The sequence below is a fragment of the Artibeus jamaicensis genome, unplaced genomic scaffold (genome assembly GCF_021234435.1).
Source record: "Artibeus jamaicensis isolate MK-2021 breed Jamaican fruit bat unplaced genomic scaffold, CSHL_Jam_final contig_797, whole genome shotgun sequence".
In the NCBI taxonomy this organism is placed as follows: domain Eukaryota; kingdom Metazoa; phylum Chordata; class Mammalia; order Chiroptera; family Phyllostomidae; genus Artibeus; species Artibeus jamaicensis.
In genome coordinates, this window is record NW_026521977.1 from 115,434 (window position 1) to 142,466 (window position 27,033).

Below are 27,033 nucleotides of genomic sequence, written 5' to 3' on the forward strand. Positions count from 1 at the left end.
TGAGAGTAAAGGCAAATTGAGTTACTGAGTTTGACCATAACGATCTATATTAAAGGCAAATATCTTCAGCAAGTGAGTGCTTAGACAACTTGCAGTACACTTACACCATACAATACTAGGCAGCAAAAAGAGAGAAGGAACTCCTATGTCTTTGCAAGAGTATGGGTGGTACTGGAGAATATTATGCTAAGTCAATTAAGCCAGTCAGTGAAAGAAAAATACCATATAATCTCACCTATAAAAGGAATCTAATGAACAAACTAAACCAATGAACAAAATAGAACCACAGGCATGGAACCATAGTACAGACTGACGGTGACCAGAGGGGAAGGGGAGGGGGATAATGGTGGAAGGAAGGGGAAGGGACTAGACAAAAATATGTGTGAATGACCCATGGACATGGACAACAGTGTGCTAAATAATTGACTGTGGAGGCTGGGGGTGGAATGGGCAGAGAAGGGCAAAGCAAGGGAAATGGGACAAATCTAATAGAATAACAATAGAAAGTGATCAAAGAAATACATGTTTAAAATATCAAATGTCTGTATTAATTTTAATAATTATAAATTGGACATTAAAAAGTCTTCTAAAAGTAGACTCTGCAGGAAAAATTCAAGTACCATTTCTAAGACAGAAAAGTATTTATTGAGTTCAAGTGTATAAAAATCAAGTTATAAAAAATAATTTAGGGTATCCTATGCAACACAGACAGGCTTCAGGGGGCTGACAAAGTTAAGGAATCGATCTAAATGGCTGCCTTTGTGAGTAGTTAAGAACAACAACAGCAACTGGACCTCAACCCTCCATCTTTTCCCTTCAGCATGAAATACCTAACATGTAGCTTCTGGCTCCAGTATTTACTTTCCATGACTTGGGTCAGATCACTCCCTCTTCTCAGTCTCATCTTTCTGCATGACCAGCCTTATTTCTTAACACCTCCCACCCCAACTATAAACCTCTAAGAATTCATTATTTATGAAAGCAAAACCACTTACAGCTCTAATCATTAACCAGATGATTGGATATATGGATATGAAAGGCAGAGTAGTTGACAGCCTTACCTTAACACTGAGATATCACTTGACAAGCATGTCCAATTGTCATGTGAGTGATAAATGGTAAACCCAGTGACATTTACATAAGCAGAACCTGACCTATGAACTGCCTCTCATTTTCATCCCATTTAATAAGGTTTCACCTCTTTAGTTAAAGAAATAAAAACTCTCCCATAAATACAACTCAGAGATTTAACGAACTGATTTCATGACATATATGGCATTAAGTTGTTGCCCTGGGAGAATCCTTCTCCAGATAACTTACACTCAGTTTATGTAGACTCTCCCATATGGATATAAAAAGCTCAATGCACACACTTACAGCAACACTGTTCAGGTTTCCATGGGGAATCAACAGCTCTTCACTCAAGAGACTCAATTCCACCATGGCCTCTCCTGCCTTGTTAGAAATCAAAGCAGAGGCTTAGTGAAAGTTAGTAAATAAGCAGAGTGAAGGGAGGAGAAATGGGTGAGGGTGTGAGCAGAGACAGGGTGATCTAGACAGAAGATCTGATTGCATGGAGTAGACAGTTTTTATAATGATAGGAAACACATTGAGGCAAGTAGACTGAAGTTACTTTGTGGAAAGCCTGAATGGCATTACCAAAATGTTCTATGTCTTCTAGTAGAAATGTAGAAACACTGAAAACTGCGGGGAAGGGGTATCATTCAGAAGATTTTATAGTTGGAACTTTTTATTTAGAAGTCAAAACATCTGAACTAGTTATATGACTTCAGGCAAATATGTAACTTCTTTGGCTCTTTTATCTTCCTGCTGAAATAAAGATAATGTTATTAATCTCACAGGGTATGTATAAGAATCAGAGGACTCAGAGTTCAGTCTATACTGACTTGAACAATCAGTGAGACCACCAGCTCAGTCCCAGCAGAGTTCAGGGATGACTGAATGTTCAGGCATGGCTTTATGTGGAACCCAGATGATGTAACCAGGACCTGGATGGGTTTTCTTTCTCTGTTTCTCATCTCTGCTTTCCCAGAATAGGTGCCATTCTCCAGGAAGCTCCTGCTTCCTAGAGGCAGGCACTAGGGTTGCCAGAAACACTTAGGGATACATCCTCTCTAATCTGTGTGTTATGGGGAACACACTAGTTATCCTGCAGTAAACAAGATTCTCACTCACAAAAACCAATCCAAGGACTCCTGCCATATTGTTCACTGTTGTGAGATCACCTGTGAAAGCATACACCGGTCACTGTGGCTGTGACAAAGCTGGGAAATGCTGCTCACTATGTACTTTTCATGGTTTCTACCCCATAACTTGGGTTAGTATCAATCCCAGCTATGTATACCTAAAAGGGTTTAATGAAGAAAATTCCCCAAGAGAAATGAAAGTACTGCTGGCAGGAGAACGATGCCAATGAATGATGGCAAGTCAACACTCCAGTGCCCCTACATGTATGAGAAATTACACTGTCTCCATTAAATTATTGTATGACTAAAAAGAGGCAGATGAAAGCTGAGACCCAACCAGATTTCATTTGTTGTTTTGGCAAGACAAACTGGAAGGATAGGTAGAGAGAGTGGAAAGAAAGAACAAAAAACAAAAGGTACTTCAGGGTGCATTGATAAGTCCTGGAGGACATGGATGTGGTGGGTGAACAGCAGAGGATTTCAAATCTTGGCAAAAGAGAGGGTAGAGAATAAATAGAAATTAGGCCAAGGGAAGTCCATAAATGAATCATTTCAAGGACTTTGCACACTTTGGGGCTGGTTCTCAAGTCTAGCAGTCATGGGTAAAAGGGTATAAAAGAATCCAAGGGATGAATAGTCACACACTCTACTAATGACTGGATATTCCTGGTTGACTCTCCCTTCACTGAACAGGCTGAGAGTCTGACCTTAAAGACATTGCTAAGAGCCCTGTACCAATGAATGCCTTAGTCACCTTCTGGCATGGTAGGACACTCACTGGGATCTGGAAATAAGAAGGAAAGCAAGAAGTTAAGTCCCATCAGCAGGCAGTGAAATCAGTAACTATCCTTTTCTATGATGAGGAGTGGATTGCATTTCTGCCAATGTTCCAAAAATAGAAGTAGAAATTCTGGATTGTCTGAGAAAGAGCACTGTCAATGCCAACCATGACAAAAAAAAATAGATGCATAAAATTCTTGGTGCAGTGCCTGACAGTACTAGAGTCTGAGAGGTGTTCATGTTGATGCCCCACCAGTGGCCAAGATGAGGGCAGCAGCCCTCAACAAATTTGGTGCAGAAGGGACATACCTCCATATAATAAAGACTGTATACAACAAACCCACAACTGACATCACACTTAATGGTAAAAGATTGAAAGTGCTTTCTCTAAGATCAGGAATAATACAAGGATGCCCACTCTCAACACTCTTATTCAACATAGTAGTGGAAGTCCTAGCCAGAGCAATCAAGCAAGAAAAAGAAATAAAAGACATCCAGATCAAAAAATAACAAGTAAAATTGTCACTATTTACAGGTCATATGATCTTATCTATAGAAAATCCTAAAGACTCACACAAAAAACTGTTGGAACTAACCAACATTCTCTCTCCGAATTTCTAGCCATTTCCCAGATATCTTCTGCTAATTGCATAAGAAAATTTTAATGTAAAGAAAACATTCCAGTTGCTTTATAGAAAGAGGCCCATTTCCAAAAATGAGTAGGGGAATAGATTCTTGCTTGGGCAAAGAGGTCAGAAATAATCCTAAGAATGAGGTTTGCAGGATTCAAAAATGACTATAAAATGACCCCTTAGGAATGACAGGAACTAGACAAATTTCATTTCACAGAGGTACACAAAAATCCTTGCCTCTGGGTGGAAACCATGAAAAAAAGAATCCCCATACTTTAATTAGAAAGGGAGGGCCTACGGTGGTACATGTGCTTTTGGGGAAGGGATAAAAATATAACAAGTTTCTGCCTGTACCCTGAGTGTAGCAAGCTTAATCTTATTTTTATCCACATCTGTCCACATACTGATATAAAAAAGACACACCAAAAGCAGGAAACAGGTAGAATCAAATGACTGTTCTCTGTAAGTGTCAAGCTACCTCACACTCTTCCAACTTGTTGCACTTTCTGCCATCCACTCCTTACCTGGTAATTGTGTTCCAGATTTCACTGGACAGTACAGGCAATTGTCACAAGTAGCACACAGACCCAAGCTCAAAGTTGCCACAGATTTACTTATGTAAGTTCACTCTTGTCCTGGGAACCCTTCCCCAAATATTACCAAGTATACTCACAATTTTAACCTGTTGCAGGAGCCCCACCAGTCTGTGAGTTCCAGAAAAGGCCATTTTTCTTTAAAAGTCCCAGGGAAAGGGAGGAGAGTCAGGCAGGATTTCAGAACTAACTGGAGCTGCAGCGGCTGATGTCTTCCTCATGTGCTCAAGGCTGCAGCCCACTCCAACACTAGCCTCCTCCACTTGGGGTTGCCAGATTGAGCAAATAAAAACACAGGACTCCCAGTTAAATGTAAATTTCAGATAAACAACAAGTAATTTTATTATAAGTATCCTGTGTTGAAATATTACCTGAAATTCAAATTTAACTGGTCTCTTGTATCTTGCCTGACACCCTCCTCCACCTACCACTCTGAAACCCCACTCTTTAAAGAGTTCCCAAAGCTCTTCCCTAAGGATGGAGCTCCTTCCTTTTGGCCACAGACTTCTCTTTCCCATGGTTCATACCTCCCACTCCTCAGAGGAAGGCTAAGTAAGGAACAGGTGAGCCCAGACTCTTTCTGTTCCTGGAATCACTACACCCTCTGACCATCAGGGCCTTGTAGCCTGGTTGGGTCCAGAGTTCCAGACTTCCAGACTGCTACACACAGGGGGCTCATCGTGTCTCCCTTTTGCCCAGACCCTCAGGGAACTCCAATCCATCAGACACACTGTATCTGTGTGGCATGCTATTTTTTTTCTGTTCAAAATGCTATCATTTGGGGAGCCACTCTCCCATTCTGTGCATTTCTGGAGGTGTTGATGCTTTCTTACTCAGCCCTAGGTACATGGCAAAATGACTTGAGAAGTATGGCTATATGACCTAGGCCTTGAAAGTCAAGTCTATCCAGCCAGAGAAGTTCATCTTCCAGGCCGCAGGGAGTGTTCAAGGCATGGCATGTACCCAGGGTCAGGTCAGAACCTTCTCCCAACTTCCCTGCTGCAGCTATTAGTAAAGATTAATCCCTCCCTTTGGGATTACCAACTGTAAGGATGGTTTAAATTGAAGTTCGTAAGCCCTCCTTCTCTGACACAGAAAGGTTACTTTCTAAAATAAGAGCCAAAAGCAGCTATAAAAAGGACCAAGAGGAGAAAGAGTGAAAGCCTTGATGGTGTTGTTAGAATGAGCATGAAATACCTAAAACTGGAAATCAGTTTTTTTTAATTGAATTGAATACAGTAAATCATTTAAGTTTTGCTAAAGCTAGTTTGAACTGAATGTGAATCCTAAGTGAAATATGTCTTAACCTCAACTAGATGTTAGAACCATGTTTATTTTTTGAAACAGATCTCCTTGGCCACATGAACATCCAGCAACGTGGCTGGGCACCTTCATTGTTTCACTGTTCCCAGATTCACTATGACACTCAGGAGTTGGCCTGCTGAGAGGATCCAAGCTTGTTGGGGGGTTAACACAGCCTAGCTGAGTGATACAGTACAAATTGCTCTTCAAATAAGTACATGCACACACATACTGTTTCTTATAACACATATTCTATGTTACTGGCAAGCAATCTGTGTTTGACATGCTATGCATAAAATTATGAAATGTAGGGCTACCAAACTCCCTGTGAAGAGAAGAGTTAATCACTGGTGTTGTGGCATGCCAAGTTGACCACTCAGGGTGGAGTTCCCTTGGATTCAGATGTCTGGCAGCATCCAGTGGATTGCTATCTGTAGATTGGTATACATGGAATCACCTGACAAGGAGTCATGACAGCAATAAAAATGTGTGAGAAGCCAAGACACGTGCCTGTAACTTTCCGTGGGGCACTGGAGTCCCAGGCAGCAACAGCACTCTCAGTCCCACTGGAGCCAGCAGCAGCAGCTGGGATGGGGTGCATTCGGGGTACTTGCAGTCTTCTAGAGCCTCTGCAAACCCTGGAAATGAATGGGGCTCCTGACTTAAATTTCCTCATCTGTGATAAGGGAGTTGGGAACTAACCACACACCTACGTCTGTAATGCCTTTCCTCCTTCTTTTTTATGCAGAGGGAATCAAAGGAGAAAGACATTATGAGTTAGGGCTTGGAAATCACTGGTCTTTCCAAAAAGAAAACTCCACTAATCATACAGCTGGAGACCACAGTGGCATGTTATTAGCACAGAGGTAAGTCAAGTCACAGTACAGCCTCAAAGACCAAAGTCTGCCCTAGCCAGGTGGCTTAGTGGATTAGAATGTCATCCCATGCACCAAAAGGTTGCTGGTTCCATCCTTGGTCAGAGTACAACCTGATTTCTCTTTCTCTCCATTATATCACAGTACAATATTTCCTTTAAATGTTGACACCAATATGTTTCACATTATCTAATCTTACACAATGAGCACAATCCACATGGTATTATATTAAGGAGTTTATTTTATAAGAAAGACCCAAATGTCAGACACTGCACTTTGGGAAGTTACAAACAGCCTAGGTAGGGGGAGGAGAGTGCTAAATAACTGAACTTGAGTCATTGTTGACACCGGTGATTGTTCCTGGGACCCATTCTACATGGCTTTAAATCCCCAAGTCCTGTCTTCCAAGTCTCATCTTTTTCTACTTGTCCTTTCTATTTGCTCCTCTGTCCTTCCACTCCTGTGCGCATTGGTCTAATCTCACATCTCTCCACTCCTTTCTACTCTCTCCCCCACTCTCTTGTCTCTCTATCCCACCATCCCCTTCAGCTCTAGTGTCTCCATTTCTCTGCTTCCTGTCCTCCTGACCCCCTTGTCTCTAGTTCCCCTTCCCTCTCTGTGCCTTTTCCACTAGAAGCCTTCTTCTGTGTCCCTGTTATATTATTATCTTTGTCTACAACTGGACATTTTTGCTCCTCTTTCTTTGCTTTACTCAATCGTGTTTTCACGGATACTGTTTTCGTGCTGTCAGATTTCTCTTTTTTCGAATGTTTCATCTTAAATGCAACATCACTCATCTGAACACTCTTTACCAGATTCCTTGTCGACTCATACAGGTTGAATTCCAAATCCCAGGTCCTGCTGTGCTTCATAGAGTTCATTTGTTCTTTGAAGTTCTTCAGATCCTGCTGTATTGAAGGGGAGATTTTGAAGCAGAACGTTAGCTCAAAGTTTGAGGAGCTCTCTTTTTTCGACATGTCCAGTAAGAACTGCATACTGAGGGTCATCTCCTCATTCCCTGCCTGCACCTTGTCATCCATCAGCCTAGTCACTTCCCTGAAGGCCTCTTTCCCCAGCTGGCTCTGGTCCTGTTTCACCAGGTAGGACATAGCATGAAAAAATTCCTGGAAGCTTATGTGGCGGAAGCTGTAGAACTTCTTGATGTCAAGTCCCTCTTGGTAATCGTGGCTGGTCAGGAAAGCAGCAAGGCTGGGCCCATCCAAATTGTGCTTCCTGAGGTCAGCCTCTTCAAACAGGAACCTCTGCTGCTGGATCCCCTGAGCTGCTAAGGAGCACAGACCCCTCAGGACCTTGTGTCGGGTAGGCTCGGGGCAGCCCTCATTGTCAGTAGGTGGCAGGAAGGTGGAGACATAGGCCATGAAGATGTCAGTGTCATTACTAGGAATCTCTGGGAACTCTCCACCTCTTTCCATCTGCCCCTCCAGCCAGGAGCAGACCACCCAGCAAAGGCCTGGAACCTGACATGCTTTGTAGAGAACGTCATTTCTACATACAAAGTCAGTGGCCTTTTTGGCTTGCTCCTCATCTGTGAAATAGGAGTGGAGGTACTTCTTCTTCTCATCTTCAGAGAAGCCCAGGACGTGGACATGACGTGGTTTTTTCAGCAAGGACTGCAGGTTCCGCAAAGCCAGAGGCCGAGTGGTGATGAGAAGGGAGGATGTGGGAAGGACCTCTCTCCTAATTAGACGGTGGAGCACATCCTCTGTGCGACTGGGCCCTGGCCTTCTCAGCCTCACCACAAAAGGCCTCTGTAGCTCATCGTAGCCATCCAGGATGAACAGGAGCCTCTCTGGCTGCCTCCAAATCTCTGTGACAGGTGCTTTATTGTCCCCACAACACCAGATGAGGAGCTGGTCTAGTGTGCCCTCTGGCAGCAGGACCACTTCTCTGCAGCTCACGTAAAAGACATAATCAAACTGGCCTGGGTACAAGCTGCCAGTGGCCCAATCCAGCACCATTTTTTTTGCCAGTGTTGTCTTTCCAGTGCCAGCCGACCCTTGTAGCACCACTGTGGGTGGGCATTGGTTGGGCTCTTTTCCTGAATCAAATAGAGCCTCCAGTGTGACAGAGTCCAGCTCCTGCTCCTCAGGGACACTCTCTGAGCTGGGCTTGGCCACCAGGAGCAGCTGGTTGTAGCTGCGGCTGATGCCCTCTTCTTGCCTCTCCTCCAGGCAGCGCACATACTCTCGGTATATGTCTCTGTAATCTGAGCCAGACACATGGGGTATTAGGTGGTGAGATGGGAATACAGAAAAGAGAAAATGACCACTCAGATTCTGGACTCTGCTCTTTAGTCTCATATTCTATGCCGTCTAACTTGTACCTCCTGAAGGTTTTATTGGGTTGGCCAAAAACGTTTCTGTGTTTTTTTTCCATAAAAGAAAAGACACACTTTTCATTTTCACCAATACCTTTATTGATTTGGATATTGTGAGTATGTCAGCTATCTCCCGCATGGTGAACATTGATTGGTCTCAAGTAATGCCTCGATTTGATCACTATCAACTTCAACGGGTCTACCTGACCATGGGGCATGGTCAAGCAAGAAATCTCCAGCACGAAACATTGCAAACCATATTTGACACTTTCGGTCAGTCACAGCACCTTCTACACACACTGCACAAATCTTTTTTTGCATTTCAGTTGCCTTTTTATCTTTCTTGAAGTAATGAAGCATACTATGCTAAAAATGTTGCTTATTTTCTTCCACCTTCAATATAAAAATAGGTACACAAAAATTCACCAATTGTGATTAGTTTTTAATGCACACTGATATGACAGCTATCACAATACAGCCTTAAAAATGTTTCAAAAGAAGTGAAAGACAACTAAGAGCTACTAGGGCCTTTTGATGGAAAAAATGAAATGAACTTTTTGGCCAACCCAATACTTACAGCTTCATGGGAGGGAGCACTGTACATATATACAAATGCGTGTGCATGCACATGTGTATTTGCATGTATGATGTTCATGTGCACATCCATGTAAGTGTGCAAGGTGTGTTTAGTGTGTGAATATCTGTGGGAAGGGGGCGAATACTTGTCTCCACACATGCTCGTGGGAGTATGCTTACAGAAGCTCATATATTTTTCTGTAGAGAAGGCATGTCAGTGTGCATCAGCCAGTATATGTTAGTAAGAATATGTGTATATGCAAAAGGCTTCGTGTGCATGAATGAGTGTGCATGTGAAATGTCCTCATTTGAAATGGTGAGAGCAGAGAGGGAAGGGAAGCTGCGGGATGGGGAAGCCATAGGAGCCTGTTCTAGGTAAAGGTCAGGCCAGATGGCGCTACAAACCAGCCCCTGAGCAGGAGCCATGACTCTGAGTCTGTTGCACCTCAGATGGGCATCAGAGGAGCTCTCGGGCATGAAAGGAGCCCACAGAGGGAGCATGGGCACCAGCAGACACTCTCTCCTCAGCACCCCACCAGAAGGAAAAGGATGGGGCTTCAGGCCCACCCCACTCTCTGGGGCACCATCAGTCCACCAGTTCCTTGAGAGAGCTGGGCACAGGAGCAGGCTGTCCTCTCGGAGAGTCAGCCTGAACTGCCTGCCAGGAGAGCAGCGAGGGAGAGGTCTGGGGCCCATTCCTCTGGTTAGTGGGAACCCTTCACCAACATGCCCCCAATCTTTAAGCCCCATTCTCCATAGTCTTCCCTTCTCTGGAACTACCACTGGAGATAGGAAGTAGGGCATAGTGGCCAAAAATACCCTAATCCTTCTGTAAATAAATCACCACCCTTGGCTCAGGCCCTTCACCCCACAGTTGTCAGAGTCTTCAGCTGAGACTAGTAGGACCACTAGGACCCTCAGGCACTGAAAAGTTTTTGGAAATGTCATGGGGGCAGAAGAGTCCCAATGCCACCCTGGCCTCCCCTTGTCCCCTGCTATACTCACCATTTAGGCAAATGTGGCTGAGCTGGTCTACAAGTTCTAATAGGTTCATGACCTCCAAGACCTTGAGCACCACTTTCACAGCCTCCTGTGCGCCGTACATCGAAATCAGCCGAGAAGCCAGATCCACCCGACTCAGGCCCTCTAGCTCCCCCCGGGCCAGCCCTTGGCCCGCAAGCAGGGTTCTATCCCGTAAGTGGAACTTTAATATCTTGAAGTCATGTTCATTAAGATCACTCAAGGCCCAAAGCAATGCCTCCCGTGGGTTCCTGGACAGGGCCATGGTATTCCGTGTGAAGTGTCAAGTTCAGACCTGTGTGATCTGGAGAAGGGGGTGGGGTGAGAGGTGAGGAGAGAAGAGAGACACCTGCTGAGAGAAGAATGGCCTGAGGCGCCTCAGTCTGCCCTGCTTTCTGGGTGCTTGGCAAGCTAATAAGCACAAGTTAGGGAGAGAGATACATGCCAAGTTCCAAGAAAGTCAGGGAATGACCAGGAAAATTCCTTGACTGCTTTTTCATTATTGTCTCCGTGGTAAATAGAAGTAAGGTATGTGGGTGTGTTGATCTCTCTCTCTCTATCTATCTTTCTCCACCCCTCCTCCCTCCCTCTCACACATATTGTTTAGCAGGCCCTGTATGCCTCCTTAAACAGTTTGGGTTAAGAAAACAATTATGTTTTTCTTGGCTGGGACTTCAGGCAAGAAGGTAAAAAAAATCTATACTCATAAGCCCATTGGCCTCACATATCAGCCTCATGGACTCAGTAACACACAGGATTTCAAAGCTGGAAGTCTTCTCATTCAGATAAGGAGACAAGTTCAAAACGTGACCAAAGAAATGGCAGCAACCCTGGATGGTGTAGCTCAGAAGGTTGGGCATCATTGCACAAACAAAAAGGTCACCAGTTCGATTCCTGGTCAAGACATAGTCCAGGTACCCGGTTGGGGGCACATGCAAGAGGCAACCGACCAATTTCTTTCTCACATTGATGTTTCTCTCCCTCCTTTCCCCTCTCTCTAAAAATAAATGAGATCTTTTTTAAAAAATAAATTAAGTAAATAGAAAGAAAGAAATGGCAGCTTTGAGGGCTCACTTTGTGCTGGGCAATTAGTGTATATTATGCCCTTTGCCCATCACAGAAACTGGTCTTGGGGTGACTCCAGACGAGAAATTGACAGTCAGAGAAAAAAAAGATTTTCAGAATTTTCCAGAGCTAGACAAGGAGGCATAGAAGCGAGATTTAAATACTGGTCTATGACCTGGATAAACACAGAGACAGAAAGAGATGAAAACAGGGAGACGAAGTAGATGGCACAGAAGCCAGGTAGTTAGGCTCCATGCGGCCCAGAACTGGAGAGATATGTGGAGACAAAAGCAGCAGAGACAGAAGAGCAGGGTCTTGAGGCATGTCTGACATAGAGAACTACAATTCTGGCAGGATGGCAGTCTCCAGAGAAAGAAAACCAACAGCTGATAGGAAGATTTCAGAGTTTAGGATTACACCTATGATCTAACACCAGTGGGGACTCCATCTTGGTAGTAAAATGTCTGAGAGTAAGCACAAGGTATTTGGGAATGAGGAAAGGTGTTGAGATTCAAATATCAGCATCTTGACTATATAGCAAAAGAAGAGAAAATTTTAGCAATACGTTAGGATGCAGGGACTTTGGCTGCAAGTCATAAGGCAATGTGGAAACGCAGGCTGGCAGATGCTGGAGCAATTTACAATTAAGCCTCAGGCTCCCCTGCAAATCTCTGTTGTTAGCAGAGCTAATTCAGGAAAGAACAAGAGAAGACAGCACTAGCTCTGGCTGGTGGCTCAAGTGGTTAGAACAGAGACCCAATACACCAAGGCTTGATCCCTGGTCAGGGTGCATACAAGAACGAATCAGTAACTGCATAAATTATTGGAACAACAAATCAATGTTTCTTTCTCTCTCTTTCTCAAAAAATCTATTAGAAAGAGGAAAAATACCACTAGAGCCAGCCTAGATGTGCCCTCTAGGCTGTTCAGTGGGTGTAGGCTGGGAGAGCTAGAGGTGAGCCAGTGATAATGAGCTTCCTGTTGCAGAAGCCCAACAAGCAAGGTCTTGGGGAATGAACCGAAACAGATCCCTTTTCTGATTAGACAGCTTCCCAAGCCAGGCCTGGTTCACTAGTCCAAACCCATGAGTTCACTTTTGCTAGGTGAGGCTGCTATTAAAAGGCTGGACATCTACCCTTATCTAGACATCTACCCTTACATCAAGTATAAAACCCACCAGGCCCTAGTACACACTGAGCTAGACCAGATGAAGAAGCATAAACACCCACACACGCCATCTGACTGTCATTGGATGAACACTACTCACCAGAGGAGAATCTGACCTCATTCCTCCACATATTAAAGTTGAGAAACAAGGGAGGAGCCAAAGGACTGAATTCTTCTGTCACCAACAGAAAAGGAGCCCAGCAGACCCTCCATCTCCCTCTCTGGAACCCCAGCCCTCCTCAACAACTTGACTCCAGGCCAGGCTGGGCAGTCTGACTTGAGAAACAAAGGAATTAGGGCACTGTCACCTACACATCCTTGGCCACAACACCCTTTCTTTAAGTTGTTGAAACCACCGGAGGGTGTGCTCACATCCACCAAAACGTAAAAGGAGGAAGACAGGAGCTTCATGAAACAGGAACCCAAAGGAGGAGCAAAACAAAGTCCTAGAAGGCAGCCAGTCAGAAGGCCTGGAGAGCCTGTGGCCCAGGGAGTCCCGACAGAGTAGAACGGGGTTCTCAGAAAGATCCTCGCCATGGAGGAAGGAATTGACAGATTTACTGGTGTCACTGACCTTCAAAAAAATCCTACTGAGATGCTATTAGAAGGTACGGGAAAAACTAACAATAAATACCAAGAACGCTAGACAAGGAAGTAAAATGAGGAAATTACTAGCTCTAGAAAAAAAATAACAAAGGAAAAATAGAAGGAATTTACATAATAGTAAGTTACAACACTCAGGTGTAAATAATATTTGCATAGAAATAATAATGTAACCACTGACTTTTGTTTTAACTAAAATGTATAACTATACTGAAAGGATAATGGTGGATCACCCTGGAAGTCAATAGATAATGACTAAAATTGATGAATCAGAAGGTAATGGTATACATGCATTAGAAAGGCAGAGATGTAAGGAGAAACCTTTTAAAATCTAAAGTAGTTGCCCCCAGAAGAAAGACTGGCATAGTGGCAGGAGGGGTGGACCAGAGATCTACTTTATTTGGAGCATAACCTGTTTAATTCTAACTGTCTTTTTAAATTATGAGTATGTGACACTCTGATAAACTAAAAATTAACAACAAAAGGATGGGATAAAAAAGTGAAGATGTGTAGATGCAAAAAAGAAAAACACACACAGACAAATCTTTCAAGAAGCTTTGGCACAAAAGGAGTCAGAGGGTTTCCGAAGTAATCAGAGTGAACAGGGTTTCATTTGTTTTAACGTGAGAGAAGGTGGCAAATGCTAACAAAAACATCCAACAGAGGAGTCAGGTTAGAAATGCTGGCAGGAGAGAGAGAGAAGTGCCAGAGGAGAGAATGGAGAATGTGGATTGGGATAGGATTCAAAGCCTTTGGCAGGAGGAAAGAGAGAACATCCAGGCCTAAGGAGAGTGAGAGAGGCTGTTTGGTAGAACTAGGCAGGTCTGTGGGGTTTATTGTCAGAAAATGAGGGTAGTCGTGTCTGGTGGCCCCTGTATTCTCCATGAAAGATGAGTAAGAGCATCCTCTAAGGTGAGAGGCTAGGTGAGGAGTGGGGAAAGCCTCTCCCATGCACCTTTCCTCCCTTTACAAGCATCCCCTGCCCATTGCTCTGGGAGGTCTTCTGGAGTCCAGGAGAACAGGCAGGGACAGGAATTAGTCTCTCCCAGAGCCTTATCCAAGCTGAGGCTAGAGACAGAAATGTGGCAGCAAAGAGCCAAGCCCAAGAGACCTAGGTGGGAAAATAGAGTGAGGCACAGCCTCGTAGCTCCCATGTGTGACAGAAGAGAGGAGGGAGGCCACTTACTGTAAAGGCTCCAGGTCTGGAGATCACTGAGCCAAGAACTGAGAATCACTCCTGAAGGAAGTAGAATTGAGATGCCAAAGAACCAATTTTAATTAGAGGGTGGAGGCAGGAAATGAAATGAGATCTGCCTCCCTGTTAACCCTGTCCTGGCTATGGGCAGAACTGACAACTGGTACAACTGAGTCCCAACAATGGAAGGAATGCAGACAAAAGACTCAGAGATCAAGGGTGGAAACAGTCAGAAGAGATACAAAGAGAGAAAAGAGCAGACAAAACCAAGTCAGCGAGAGAAACCAATGAAGCTAGCTGATAGGTACCACACTCTGGCTCACACTGGAGCTTTCTCTCTCTCTCCCCTCTTCCTCATCCCTTTATCTCTCCCTCCCTCCCCACTCTCTCACATGGGCAAGCATGTGTGGGCAAGCATGTGTGCACGCACATACACACATTTATATACTCATTCTATAAATAGGATTCAGCCTACCTAGATCCCCCAGGCAGCCATTGAAAAGCCAGCATCCTGGATGTACGCACTTCCTTGTCCTGGGCCATCAGGATCCCTAGGAAGACAATGACAAAGATCTCTCTCCACCTGCCCCTGAACTCTGTGGCTGAGGAAAAATACAAAAGCTGACCAGATCCTCGAGGTCTCCAGGCTCCACTGGGTCCTCCCATAATTGACCACTGAGTGTGCCTTTGATGGCTCACTCTCTGCCCTTCTTCCAAACACTGTCCATTGACCCAAGGCTGAACCCCACCCTTGCACTGCCGTTCTCAGCAGACCAGACTGCCTTGCCTCTACTTTCCTGAGGAAAACATCATTTGACAGGAGCTCCTACAACTTTCCTTCCCTCTCCAGAGTGTCTCTGATTCTTCATCTGTCCCTTTATTCTTTCCTACCAAAAAGAAAAATCCTAGGCCATCCATATAAAGGCAAAGTTTTTGACAATGAAGTGTCCACACCCAACTCATATCCACATATGAGTAGGAGGTCCCAAGATTGTACCTGGTCAGCTGGGGCAGCAACTTCTCTTCTCCAAGGGTGGTTCTTTCCCCTCTAGTTCTCACCATGGAATGACTTCAGGGCACCAACCCAGGCTAAGGCAGGCTCCCCTCAGGTACCCATAACGGAGGTCATAGCTCAGGGCAATCTCTCCAGCATGTCCCTCACCCTGCCCAAGACCATCCCCCTCATCCAGGCTTCTCCATTTGCATTCCCCTTCCTGCCTTGTTTCATTACATGGCTCCCCTAACTCACACTTGTGCCGCGGACCAGCCTCGCCAGGAGAGGGGAGGAGGTGGAAATGAGTCAAGGACACAGGGAGTCAGGTTGGAGAGGTCTCAGCATCCCGCTGAGCCCCGAACTCCGTTTATTCAAGGCTTTTATTACAATTATGGGGAATAAGCAGGAGGGGGCCGCACCCAAGCCAGTTTCTTTGTCCTTTCTGCAAAGCTACTCCACGGAACAACAGGGGAACACAGGGTGCTATCAAAACTTCCCTGTTTTTCAAGTACCGGTGCATGACCTACCCTTCTACAGGGAAACAGGCTGTCTAGCTTATGCTAATAAGTTCTTGGGAAACCTATTGTCTACCCACAGCGGGTTCTAGGCAGGGAGCCAAGCAAGGTGGAGAGGAACTGCGGCCACGGGCAGCGGCTTTGCCAAGGGGGGCTTGCGGCGCGTCTCCACGAGCAGTGGCTATGCCGGCTGGTCCTGGCCCCCTGGCTTTGCCATGGGGGGCTAGTGGCGCCCACACACTTGCATATTCAATCATTCTCTCTCCTCTAGACCCTGACCCTTAGTTTAAAAATATATGTAAAGCCCTTCCAGCCTACATTGTCCCCCTCTCAGTCCTGCTGTTCCCCCAGGTACTGCTTCAAATGTCTCTTTTCTTTCCCAGCAACTTTATCGAGAGAGAGTGGCACCCACTGCCATTGTTTCAAACTGACCACTCTTTCACACCTGAATTCTGGTTTCCTTGTGCATACCACCCCCTACCCCCACAGCTCAGTTCCACTGATGGTGCTCTACTAGGGCTGCTGCAGATCCAGGATATCAAATCCAAGAGTCACTTTTCAATCATTCTCTGATAGGCTGTTCACCTGTATTAGGGGGGATTAAAAAATAATGTATGCCTGCCAGGGGCACTGACAGGGGAGCAGGATTATGTGAATTCTACTTATAGAAAGCATCTCCAAGGGAAAAGCCATTCTTGGGCATAAGAGTCAGGGCTAAGAAACCCAAACTCACACACCCAACTTGACAGCTGGATGCTGGGATTTGACCTAATTAAGGGAGATGATAGTTTCCTGACAAACAGATGTTATCCCTCCCAATATACCAACAAGGAAAGCGAGGCTCAGAGAAAAATTATAGATTGTCCAAAGTTAAACAGTGAGTTGGGATCAGACCTCCTTTCATTGCATAGTAATGGTACCACTTAATAACTACTGGATATCAGGCATATGCCAAGCACTTTACCGAGCATTACTGGTTTAATCCTCTCCCAAAGGGCAGGCTAGAATCTCCACCTGACCACTCTACAATTCTGCTGCAATATCTAATGAACATTTCCATGATGACACATCCAAAAATGATCTTTTCCCAAAAACCTGCTCCACTTGTAGTTTTCACTATCTCGTTAGACAATTTCTTCACTATTTAACTCAAGAAAATTGCAGTCATCTTCTCTTTCACACCTTACATACAGTTTCTCAGAAAATCCTCTTGTCTCCACCAACATCTGCTACTTCTCACTACTTGTACTGCTACTGGTTTGGTGCCAACCACTATCATTTCTCGCTTAGAGTACTTCATATCTCCTACTAGTATCTCTGCTCCTCTCTCCCCCAGTAACTTCCGCCCCCCATTATATTCTTCTCGTAGCAACCAGTGTGATCCTTTTAAAACTAAGACAGATCATGGCACTGCACTGCTCAAAACTTCACAATGGTTCCCTATCTCACTCAGACTAGAAGGCCAAGTTCTTCCTATGGCCTCCCTTCCTGGGAGTCCTTAATGATCTGCGCCCCCAACCCCTATTTAGAGACCCATCTCCTGCTACTCTCCTGCTTCATCTTAACACTCCAGCCATCAAATAGCCTCCTCAAACACACCAGACCTGCTCTACTTCCTGACCTTAAGGCCTTTGTACTAGCTGCCCCCTCTATGCGGAGGCTCTTCCTCCCCCCACCCCCATGGCCACTTCCCATGACTTTTTCAAGTCCACTCAAGCCTCATATTCTCATTGTGACTACCCTAACTCTTCACAACTCCTGATTCCTCCTTACTTTCTGCCACATTTTTACTTTCTCTTAGTACTTATCATCTTCTAACATGCTATATAAGGTACTATTTATTTTTCACTACCGTCTAGAATGTAAATATTTCAGGGACATCGATTTTTGTTTTGTTCACTGATATATCCCAAACGCCTAAAAAAAGTGTCGGTCGCATATTCAATTTGTGGAATGAATAAAACAACAGACTGACACCTTATGACGCTGTCAAAACAAAACCCTTTTTTTATAAGACACTTTTGACAGTCATGCCACTGAAGTCGGAAAACACGATTTGCGACCCTTATTACAGCTCTCTGCCTCCATCTGCAGGCAAGTGCTCAGACTGTCTTTTCTTTTCCGGCACGATCATAAGTTTGTTAGGAACTATTCGTCTAGCTCTCACTCAGTGCGCATCGGACTAATATCAAAGAGCACAAGGTCCGCGGGAAAAATGGTACTGCTGTGAAAAGCGTTACCAGCAACCAATAGGAACAAAGATCTTGCTCACGCGGTGGGTTCTCAGCCTATCGTGCTGTCAATGTTTGCTAACTTACTCCTTTCCGCTGCACGCTCCTTCTCTCTCGACAAGATGGCCACGCCGGCAGTACCTGGGAGTGTTCCTGTGGCCACTCCGGCCCCAGCTGAGGCCCCCGCCTCAGCCCCAGACCCTGCCCAGGCCTCAGCTCCAGCTCTGGCTCCAGTTCCCGCGCCGGTTCCAGCTCCCACTCCAGCACCACCCTCATCCCCAGACCCGGCGGCAGCTGCGGCTGCGAGCACGGCGCCGGGCCAGACCCCGGCCTCTGCGCCGACCCCGGCGCAGACCCCGGCGCAGTCGCTGGTTGGCCCTGCTCTCCCAGGCCCCTTCCCCGGGGGCCGTGTGGTCCGGCTGCACCCGGTCATTTTGGCCTCCATCGTGGACAGCTACGAGCGACGCAACGAGGGTGCTGCCCGAGTTATCGGGACTCTGCTGGGTGAGTGTTCGAAGAAAATTGACGTTCTCTTCTAACCTTCCCCCCTTTATTTTGCTCCCTTTCCCATCCCCATTGATCTCTTAGCTGTTTCTCTGCGATTTTTATTTTCCCAAGAAAGTTGAAACTACCTGCCTGATTGCTGTCATTTGGGGCAACATAAGGTATGTAAGGAGTAGTTATGCATTAAATACCGTGTGCTGAATAATTTACATTTTAACCTTCCCAGTAGCATTTCACGTCAAGTATGATTAGTCCCAGACTACCAAAAATGAGTTAAAACGCCGACTAGGTTATCAAAAATCCTTGACTCCCTAAGCCTGGTGACCAAGTTTCCCCCCTTATCTACGGACTAGATACCTTTCTTTTCAGGTGTTTACCAAGAAGTTTCTAACCATTTGTCAAAAGGGAGCATGTAGTGAAATATATCCCTCTTAACAAGTGACCTATTTTGCAGGAACCCATTCAGGGCTTCTGTGGTAATCTGCTTTCCTAAAAGTGTAAGCCTGATGCTCTGTCCCTCAGTCTCACTGATGCTCATCCTTAAAGACCCAGTGTCCCCCCTGAGTTGTCTCTGATTCTATATTTGGACACAAACAATTGCATTGTCTGTTATATTGCTTAACCTTCACATTGGAGAATAACCTTTACCATACCCATGTTCCACATTGGGGGGATAGGTATTTTATGTTAAAGTAATTTGCGAAACTGAGAAGCACTGAAGAGGAATTACTGACAATATATTCCTTTCTCTGGGGACTGCTGGCTCCATCAAAATCATTGCCACCTCATCTTTGTTAAAAATTCTAGACACCTTTGTGAATCCACTCCAGTTGCATGCATCATTTCTTTTTCTTGTCTTGAACTTATAACAGTCCTCCTACCTTAGGAGGCAATTGGTATGTTATAAAGAGGACACAATTTGTAGGCAGACTCCATCAAATATTAACCCTGAGCCTTGGGACAAATCACCTGAAGTCTGGTTCTTTCAGGAGCTTCTTTAGACTTGGTTTCTGTGAGAATTAGATTATTACAGAAAGCATCTAACTGTTGGCACACTTTTGGTACAAAACAGCTGTTGGCAGCCCTCCTTCACCACATCAGACCTGTACCCCCCTAAAACACCCACACATCCTCCCCCTTTTTCTTTGAGAGGGTAGCATTTTACAGAAGTTTCAGTTAATCCATTATCTCCCAAATATAGCCAGGGGTTTTCTCAAACCTATCCTTTGTATTCTCTTTGCCACAAGTGCCTTCCCTACCCCCCACCCCCTTATTTGTTTCTTTAAGTTCTACTCACCTTCCAGGTTCCCAGGAAAAGTGTTCAGTATTGGTCCTTCATCCCATACTTCCACCCTCACCCCCATTCTTAGCCTCCCAAATGTGCTAGCATTCTGTGACTGGCCCCTGCTTTTGAGCTTGTAAGAAATGATGTTTGCATCACCGACTTGGCACTCATGAGTACTTTTTCAGCTTCACTGTCAAATTTTCCAAATTCACTGGAGCTGTTTAACTGAAGAAACAGTTCTCTACTCAAGGTCTGTGCTGAATGGCCCCAATATTCCAGCAACTCTAGTCGGGGACTGTTGTCCTGGTCTTCAGATTCTCTTCCAGACAGACAGCCATCATGGCACAGTGTGAGCTGTTACAGAGGCAGTGTTTGTTGAAAATGAAGCATGGATTCTTGGCAAGGACGTAAACATTTTTCCTATTTAGACTTTAACATGTGAAACATTTCATTTAGATGAAGTTACTGGTGCTATTTATCATAAAACTGTTGGGCACTTAGAGTTCAGAGCTTGGTAATACCAGCTCTACTGAAACCTTAAGTTGAAGATGAAGGCATACTCTCCTATGCAGATAATTAGGATATAATGTGGTCAGTGCTCTAGTAGAAGGTGTCCTGGTGGCATAGAAATAGGGAAGACTTAACTATTTCAGAAGCTTGAAGCAGTTGGGTCTGTTGGATGCTAATGAGAGGTCAAGTAAGATAAAGAATATATACCCATTGGTTTGAGGGACGTAGTTTCCCTGAGGAGCCGGAGCCCTTAATAAAGTGGAATCAGCCACTAACAAGTGTAGGCCTCATGCTCTGTGCTAGAGAGGGAGGCTCTCAAAGCCTGGGGGTGGGAGTTAACAAAAAAAATAGAGAAGTCAAAGGACTCGCAGTCTTGATGAGGGCACAAAACAAGTGTATGCAGTGGAAATAAAGTTATCAGAACTGCAATAGAAGTTTGTGGTAAAAGACTGGCATGGGCGTTGAAGGTTCATAGGCAGGTTTCTGGGCGATGATGGGGTTAAGGTTAGGGCCATAGGACCAGGTGGCTGAAGAGAGGTACAGGTGAAGCTCCCTCAACTGTGTTCTCTGAGCCTCGGCCACTGTAGGGGTGGTCTGTGTAGACTTAATTGAAATCTTCCAGGTAGCTCTGCAGACTAATTACAGGGAGAAAGTCTAGAGGCTGAAAATGAGGGTCACAGTAAAGATCTGGAGTAGGGACTTAATAGTGGACAGTAAGGCAAAAGCAGACCTTGTGAAAGAAGAATAGACCTTATTGTTGATGGCTAAAGGAAGGAGTTATAGGTCTCTCCAGAGTTTCATTTCTTTGGAAAATCCTGGTCCCATTGAGGTGCATGGCTGATTTATTTTTAGAGAGAGGGGAAGGGGAAGGGAAAGAGAGGGAGAGAAACATCAGTGTGTGGTTGCCTCTCATGTGTCTCCTACTGGGGACCTGTCCTGCAACCCAGGCATGTGCCCTGACTGGGAATTGAACAGGCAACCCTATGGTTCGCAGGCCACCACTCAGTCCACTGAGCCACACCAGCCAGGGCTGTTCATAGACTTTGACTCTAAACATCTGAAAGCGTTAGGAAAGTGATCAGGGGCTGTTAGGGGCCTTTGGATTACGTAACACATGGACAATTCTCTCTTGCAGGAACTGTTGACAAGCACTCAGTGGAAGTCACCAATTGCTTTTCAGTGCCTCACAATGAGTCAGAAGATGAGGTGAGTTGGGGATTGAGCTGCCCCTGAGCAGCCATTTTTTTGCTAGGCTCCCCTTTGGGCCCTCTACCACGCGCTGATTGTGCTCATCATAACTACAGCTCCTACAGTTCAAAGAGCTTCGTTCTGTTTGGACATGCTTCATGTGCCTCTTCTGGCTGGTGGGTGGCTTCTCGCTCTTTTTATCCATTTTTTCCCTCGACTTCTGGCTTCTGAGCTTCCTTTTCTGCCTTCTTAGGTGGCTGTTGACATGGAATTTGCTAAGAATATGTATGAATTGCACAAGAAAGTCTCTCCAAATGAGCTCATCCTGGGCTGGTAAGTTGGGGTACAGAGGGAACTAAGTCTTTCAATAATTGCCAAGGTCGTCTGCCACCAGACTAGATATTGTACTCCTCGTTCAGGAGACAGCATGGAGGTGTACTAACTCAAGGAGCTGTATGAATTCAGTGTGTTTTGCTATCAATTCTGTTCCTCTGAAGCCAAAAGTGTCTCTTTTTAATTGTGGCTTTTACTGAACAAGTCTTTTTTGCCTTGCTGATGACTTGGAATTTTTCAAGAGCTCTAAGTCAGCTTTCCATTTGATTTGATAATAGTTTTCGATGTGTTTGTATTGTTTTAGTATTTGCAGTGTCACTGGGTATCACTGCCATAGGGACTTCAGGTACCACGGGACACCCATGCCACCATCGTGTTTGGTGTTGACATCACATGTAGACAGGCATCCTCAGCCATGTGTTGTTTTCCAGGTATGCGACAGGCCATGACATCACAGAGCACTCTGTACTGATCCACGAGTACTACAGCCGAGAAGCCCCCAACCCCATTCACCTCACCGTGGACACCAGCCTCCAGAACGGTCGCATGAGCATCAAGGCTTATGTCAGGTGACCGGGGTCCTAGGCCACAAGGGCATACATGGCTATCTGGTCCATGCCAGACATGGGAACCCACGTCCACCACAGGCAGTTACAACCCTCTGCCTCCTGAGGAAGCCCATGCCTCACTCAAGAGTGGTCATTAGAAGGGCTTTATGCATTTACTCTGAAACAAGATCTGTCGTGGGAATTTCCATTCACTGACCCTAGCTGTACCCCAGATTTCTATGCATTGCTCTTAACCAATTTCAGATGGCGGCCCTTTAGGTATGTGAGCGTGGTGTCATGTTCTTTGTGTCGTTTTTCCTGGAAGCCAGCTCCGCACAGTGCCTCTTGCCGATCCTTACATGGTATTCTGGTTGTGATCCTTCACCATGTTCACTGCTTTTCTGAGTTACCTTTTATAGCCTGTCCTTGCCCCCAGAACTGAGCACAGGACTTGGGGTAGTACAGATTAAATAATGCTGTCCTTATTTTGACATGTCTAGTAACTCAGAAGTATGTCCAGTTTGGTGGCTGTAACGGGACAGCGTTGACTTCCGGAGGCAGTGAGAGTGCTGGTTGACGGGGTGTGTCCGGGAAGGCTCTTGCAGCTCACTGAAGAGGGGGCTGCTCTGGGAGCTGGGAGGGTTCTATTTCCTGGTTAGAGTAAAGGCATTCATTAAGTTTGTGTGCTGTTCAACTTTGTGCTGTTTCCATGTCTGACACTGATGTAATAGTTAACTACTGTGCAGTAAGGCAAGAGGGTGGATTGCAAGTCCTTGTGGCCAGTTGGTGTACCACTAAGCTCTACCTGTTGCTTGACTTCCCTGCCTTCCCAGATATTTTATGCTCCTTTCAGATCTGGTTGAAAGCGTATAGTTAACATAGTAAAGGCAGTCACCCGTAGTGAGATGACTTGCAGCACCCAGTCTCACCTTGGTGGGCTGGAGTCCATTGTTTTTTAGATGCAGCTGAAGAGCTCAGTCCCAGAAGAGACCTGTCCTGCCTCCTCGTTTGCTGGGGGTGGGTGTCTAGCAGCTGGCCACACAGGAAACCCAGTGTCAGCCCTCTCATCACCGAGATTGCGCAGTGTGTGGTGTACTCCTCTGTCAGCACCAGGCCAGGTCCGAAGGCAGAGTCCTCACTCACAGCCAAGGGTTTGGTGTGTGCATGAGCTAAGGGAAGAAAGTGACTTTCTCCCATGAGACCTCTGGGGTTCAAGCCTCTCATGTCAGAAGCTTGGAAGCCATACTCCTGGTGTGACTGCTTTCCCGGCCGGGCCGGACGTGGAAACCGTCTCGAGGCCGTCTGTTTACCTTGACTGCTCTCTCCCCAGCACTTTAATGGGTGTCCCTGGGAGGACCATGGGCGTGATGTTCACTCCTCTGACAGTGAAGTACGCGTATTACGACACTGAGCGCATTGGAGGTGAGTGACCGTCCTGTGCCCTCCTTCAAGGTCTTCGGCATTTTTCATGGGAGGGGGTTGCTGCTCTCTAACAAGGATGGAGGGCCTTGGGTGGATTAAAGAGGAACCATTCACCTAAAGCGTGTGCTGACTAGAAGTCAGAGTCATTCTCCTACATGAAGGGGGTTCACGAAATTACATGTGGCGTCGTTAGAGATGGGGATTATCAGTACTAGAGGCTACCTGGCTATTCATATGAGACCAAAGCCAGTGACTGGCACCCCAGGAGCTGAGCCCCGTCTGCAGGAAGCAGTGCTGCAGCAGTGAGGGCAGAGCAGTTGATGAAGTCCAGAGGGAGGTAGGAGTCTTAGCAGGATGGTTAGAAACCATCTCTTTCGCACTGGAATCACTGAATTCTCTGTTTCTTCTACCTCCCAACCCAACCCCACAGTTGACCTGATCATGAAGACCTGTTTCAGCCCCAACCGGGTGATTGGACTCTCCAGCGACTTGCAGCAGGTAGCAGGCTCATCGGCCCGCATCCAGGACGCGCTCAGCACAGTGTTGCAGTATGCAGAAGATGTCCTGGTGAGGAGGGGAGGAAGGAAAGGAGGAGGGCACAGATCTCCGCTCCTGGGTCACTGAGAGAGGGGCTGCTGAAACGACAGTCCTCAGTGGTGAGAATTAACTCTGCCTCATTCAACCTTGGTTTTGGTGCTCAGTCTGGAAAGGTGTCAGCTGACAATACCGTGGGCCGCTTCTTGATGAGTCTGGTTAACCAAGTACCCAAGATAGCCGCCGAAGACTTCGAGACCATGCTCAACAGCAACATTAACGTGAGTGTAGCTTCTGGGCGCCTGTGCCTGCCTTCCCCTGCCTCGCCACGGACATGACGGGGATTGGGGGAGACGGCCTGGTTGGGGACGGGAGACAGGACTTCGCCTTTGCCCCCTTTGCTGTCCAGTTAGAGAGGAAGGAAGAGATAGTACATGTGCTCGTAGGTCCCTTCTCCTTCCTTGATTCCATTGGCGCAGGTACTGCTGATACTGTGACCTGTCATCTAGATTCGTGGTTGAAAGGAACGCTTAAATTCAGTGGTTAATGAAAATGCAACTTATTTTCCTTATCTGAGTTCGCCATCCCCCCAATAATTTTACCCATGGATCTCAACTCAAGCACCCCTAGTCTGTAAGTTATCAGTAGAGATGAGAAACTGTTCTCAAGCATTTCCCTCCATCTTCTGCCTTCAGCTCTTACTTACACTCTCCAGCTGTCGTTCATCCAGGACTGTCCTCACTCCCAGGGTCTGTCGTAGAGCTGCCAGGACCAGCTTCCTGCTCACCTTCCACCCAGCTTCTCACTCATCGGGGCTGCTTTCTCTTCCAGGACCTGCTGATGGTGACCTACCTGGCCAACCTCACACAGTCACAGATCGCCCTCAATGAGAAACTTGTGAACCTGTGAATGGGCCCCAGCAGCGTGAAGACTCAGATGGCGGCGTGAAGTGGGAGTGGCTTCTTGTGGTTTGAGTCACACTGCATGAGTCAACTGCCTATGACTCTAAATAAACTTAGCCTCTCTTTTGTAAAAGGATTCCATCTCATGTGAGTTTACTACTGGGTGGAAGGGAGGCAACTCTTCTGGAGCTCATGCAGAAACCAAGAGTGGGTACGTTGGGTAGAAGTAAGTTGTATTTTTGGCACGACTTGTGATCAGTATTGTACCCGCAGCCCAAGCCACTTGGGTTCCACCCGACCCCAGACCAGATAGCCTAGCATACTGGTTTATTGGGACAACCTCCTCACTCCCTCTGCCTATGATCAGAGCAAACCAGCTCTGCACAGAAAGTTTCCTTTACCACTCCTCTTTCAATAGCATCTTACAGAGGTAGCAGTATAAAGGGTTACCTTATGCATGGTTTCAAGTACCTGGAGAATATGAGTGAGAGAAGAGGGTGCATACAGATCTCAGTCCTGGGACCCATGAGTCCCGATAGAAAGACAGCTTTCTCCATGGTGAGAATTACCAGTGCCTTATCGAATTTTTCTCTTGGTTTTCAGCCTGGAAAGGAGTCCACTGAGTACTGTGAACCATTTCTCAATGGATCAGGTGGTTTCCACAGGAAACAAGAATGAGGATCCGCCAGGGAAAATGATGGAGAGGCTTGGATACTTACCTAAACTGAAAGAGCAGAGGGTGTGGTCAGTGTTTTAAAATAAGTAGATAGTGGGATAGAAATGTGGGCAGTGTCTGCGGCGTTATGGATGAGATACGAGATAAATTCACACGGACTACCGAGTCCTGTGGAGGAAAAGGGACCACACGGCTACTCCCTCAAGGGGGGAGCGCTTCAGAGCGGGCTAGCCACCCTCTCAAGGGGAGAGTGCGCTGACCCTTGCCTGGACAGGCTTTTATTGGGTTCAGTTAGCACAGGAATACAGGTAAAGTTCATTCATCATTGTCAGGCAGTAAGGGTCAAACAATAGATAGAATACAAAGAGATCTGAGGGCCTATTCTGAGTCAGGGTCTGTTAGCTGAAGGGCTACAAAACTTTGGGAAACAAACTCATTTCCTGCTCGGACCCTTGAGAGCATTCTTAGCAAAGCAGGTTTCACAGGATTTTACACATTTCTTTCTCAGGCCTGATCACCTGGGGAGCCTGCCCTTTCCAGCACAGGGCTGCACCGCCCTCTTATTGTTTCAGGCTTAAGTCAGGGAGTGGAAGTAAGGCAGCCAAGAGATTAGGAGACTTCTTGCAGACAGAATGAGGACTCAGGCTTCGTCAAAGCCAAGGGGTGAGGATCCATCACCTCCTTTCTCCACAGCCCCCCATGTCCTTCCCTGGGGCCTTCATGTGATCATGCCTGTCTTAGGTGGTTCCCCTCTTGGGGAATCTTACCTGTCATTGGATAACCGATCAAGCATTGGAGGCCAGTTATGGAAGGAGCAGAAGTGGAGCTCCTGCCAGGGAGATAAGCTTTGTCTCCTTAGTGGCTTATGGTCTGAAGGTCGCTCACTCAGCCTTAGCCATGGGGGGTTTACAGCTCCTGAAACCAGGCAGGGTGGTCCCCAACAAGATAGAGCTGTGTGACTCTGTGGTTCAGAGAGGCAGAATTGGGATCTCTGGGTTGAGCTTTTCCCCATTTTAGTGGGGAAAACAAAAATAAATA

General features: G+C 46.1%; 2 protein-coding genes across 2 annotated transcripts; one reads left to right on the forward strand and one right to left on the reverse strand.

Moving 5' to 3' along the window:
* Positions 1 to 6,651: 6,651 nt before the first annotated feature.
* NLRP10 (NLR family pyrin domain containing 10) lies at positions 6,652 to 14,393 on the reverse strand. The gene is made up of 3 exons (XM_037133836.2): positions 14,345 to 14,393; positions 10,309 to 10,627; positions 6,652 to 8,616 (listed from the first exon to the last, which is right to left on the reverse strand). Exons 2-3 carry the CDS (start codon positions 10,586 to 10,588, stop codon positions 6,941 to 6,943), a joined length of 1,956 nt encoding a protein of 651 aa, XP_036989731.2. The 5' UTR covers positions 10,589 to 10,627; positions 14,345 to 14,393; the 3' UTR covers positions 6,652 to 6,940.
* A 3,792-nt stretch (positions 14,394 to 18,185) lies between these two features.
* Positions 18,186 to 25,455, forward strand: EIF3F (eukaryotic translation initiation factor 3 subunit F). The gene is made up of 8 exons (XM_037133855.2): positions 18,186 to 18,597; positions 21,528 to 21,598; positions 21,834 to 21,913; positions 22,345 to 22,482; positions 23,792 to 23,883; positions 24,314 to 24,450; positions 24,585 to 24,698; positions 25,249 to 25,455. The coding sequence occupies exons 1-8, from the start codon at positions 18,216 to 18,218 to the stop codon at positions 25,324 to 25,326; spliced, it is 1,092 nt and encodes a 363-aa protein (XP_036989750.1). The 5' UTR covers positions 18,186 to 18,215; the 3' UTR covers positions 25,327 to 25,455.
* The last annotated feature ends 1,578 nt before the right edge of the window (positions 25,456 to 27,033 follow it).

Bases quoted from the DNA above. Each gene is read 5' to 3' on its own strand.
- EIF3F (XM_037133855.2), top strand. From the start codon at position 18,216: ATGGCCACGCCGGCAGTACCTGGGAGTGTTCCTGTGGCCACTCCGGCC. The intron at 21,914-22,344 runs GTAAGTTGGGGT...GTTGTTTTCCAG, and splicing joins AATGAGCTCATCCTGGGCTG to GTATGCGACAGGCCATGACA. The intron at 23,884-24,313 runs GTGAGTGACCGT...CCAACCCCACAG, and splicing joins CGACACTGAGCGCATTGGAG to TTGACCTGATCATGAAGACC.
- NLRP10 (XM_037133836.2), bottom strand. From the start codon at position 10,588: ATGGCCCTGTCCAGGAACCCACGGGAGGCATTGCTTTGGGCCTTGAGT. The intron at 8,617-10,308 runs GTGAGTATAGCA...TGTCTGGCTCAG, and splicing joins CAGCCACATTTGCCTAAATG to ATTACAGAGACATATACCGA.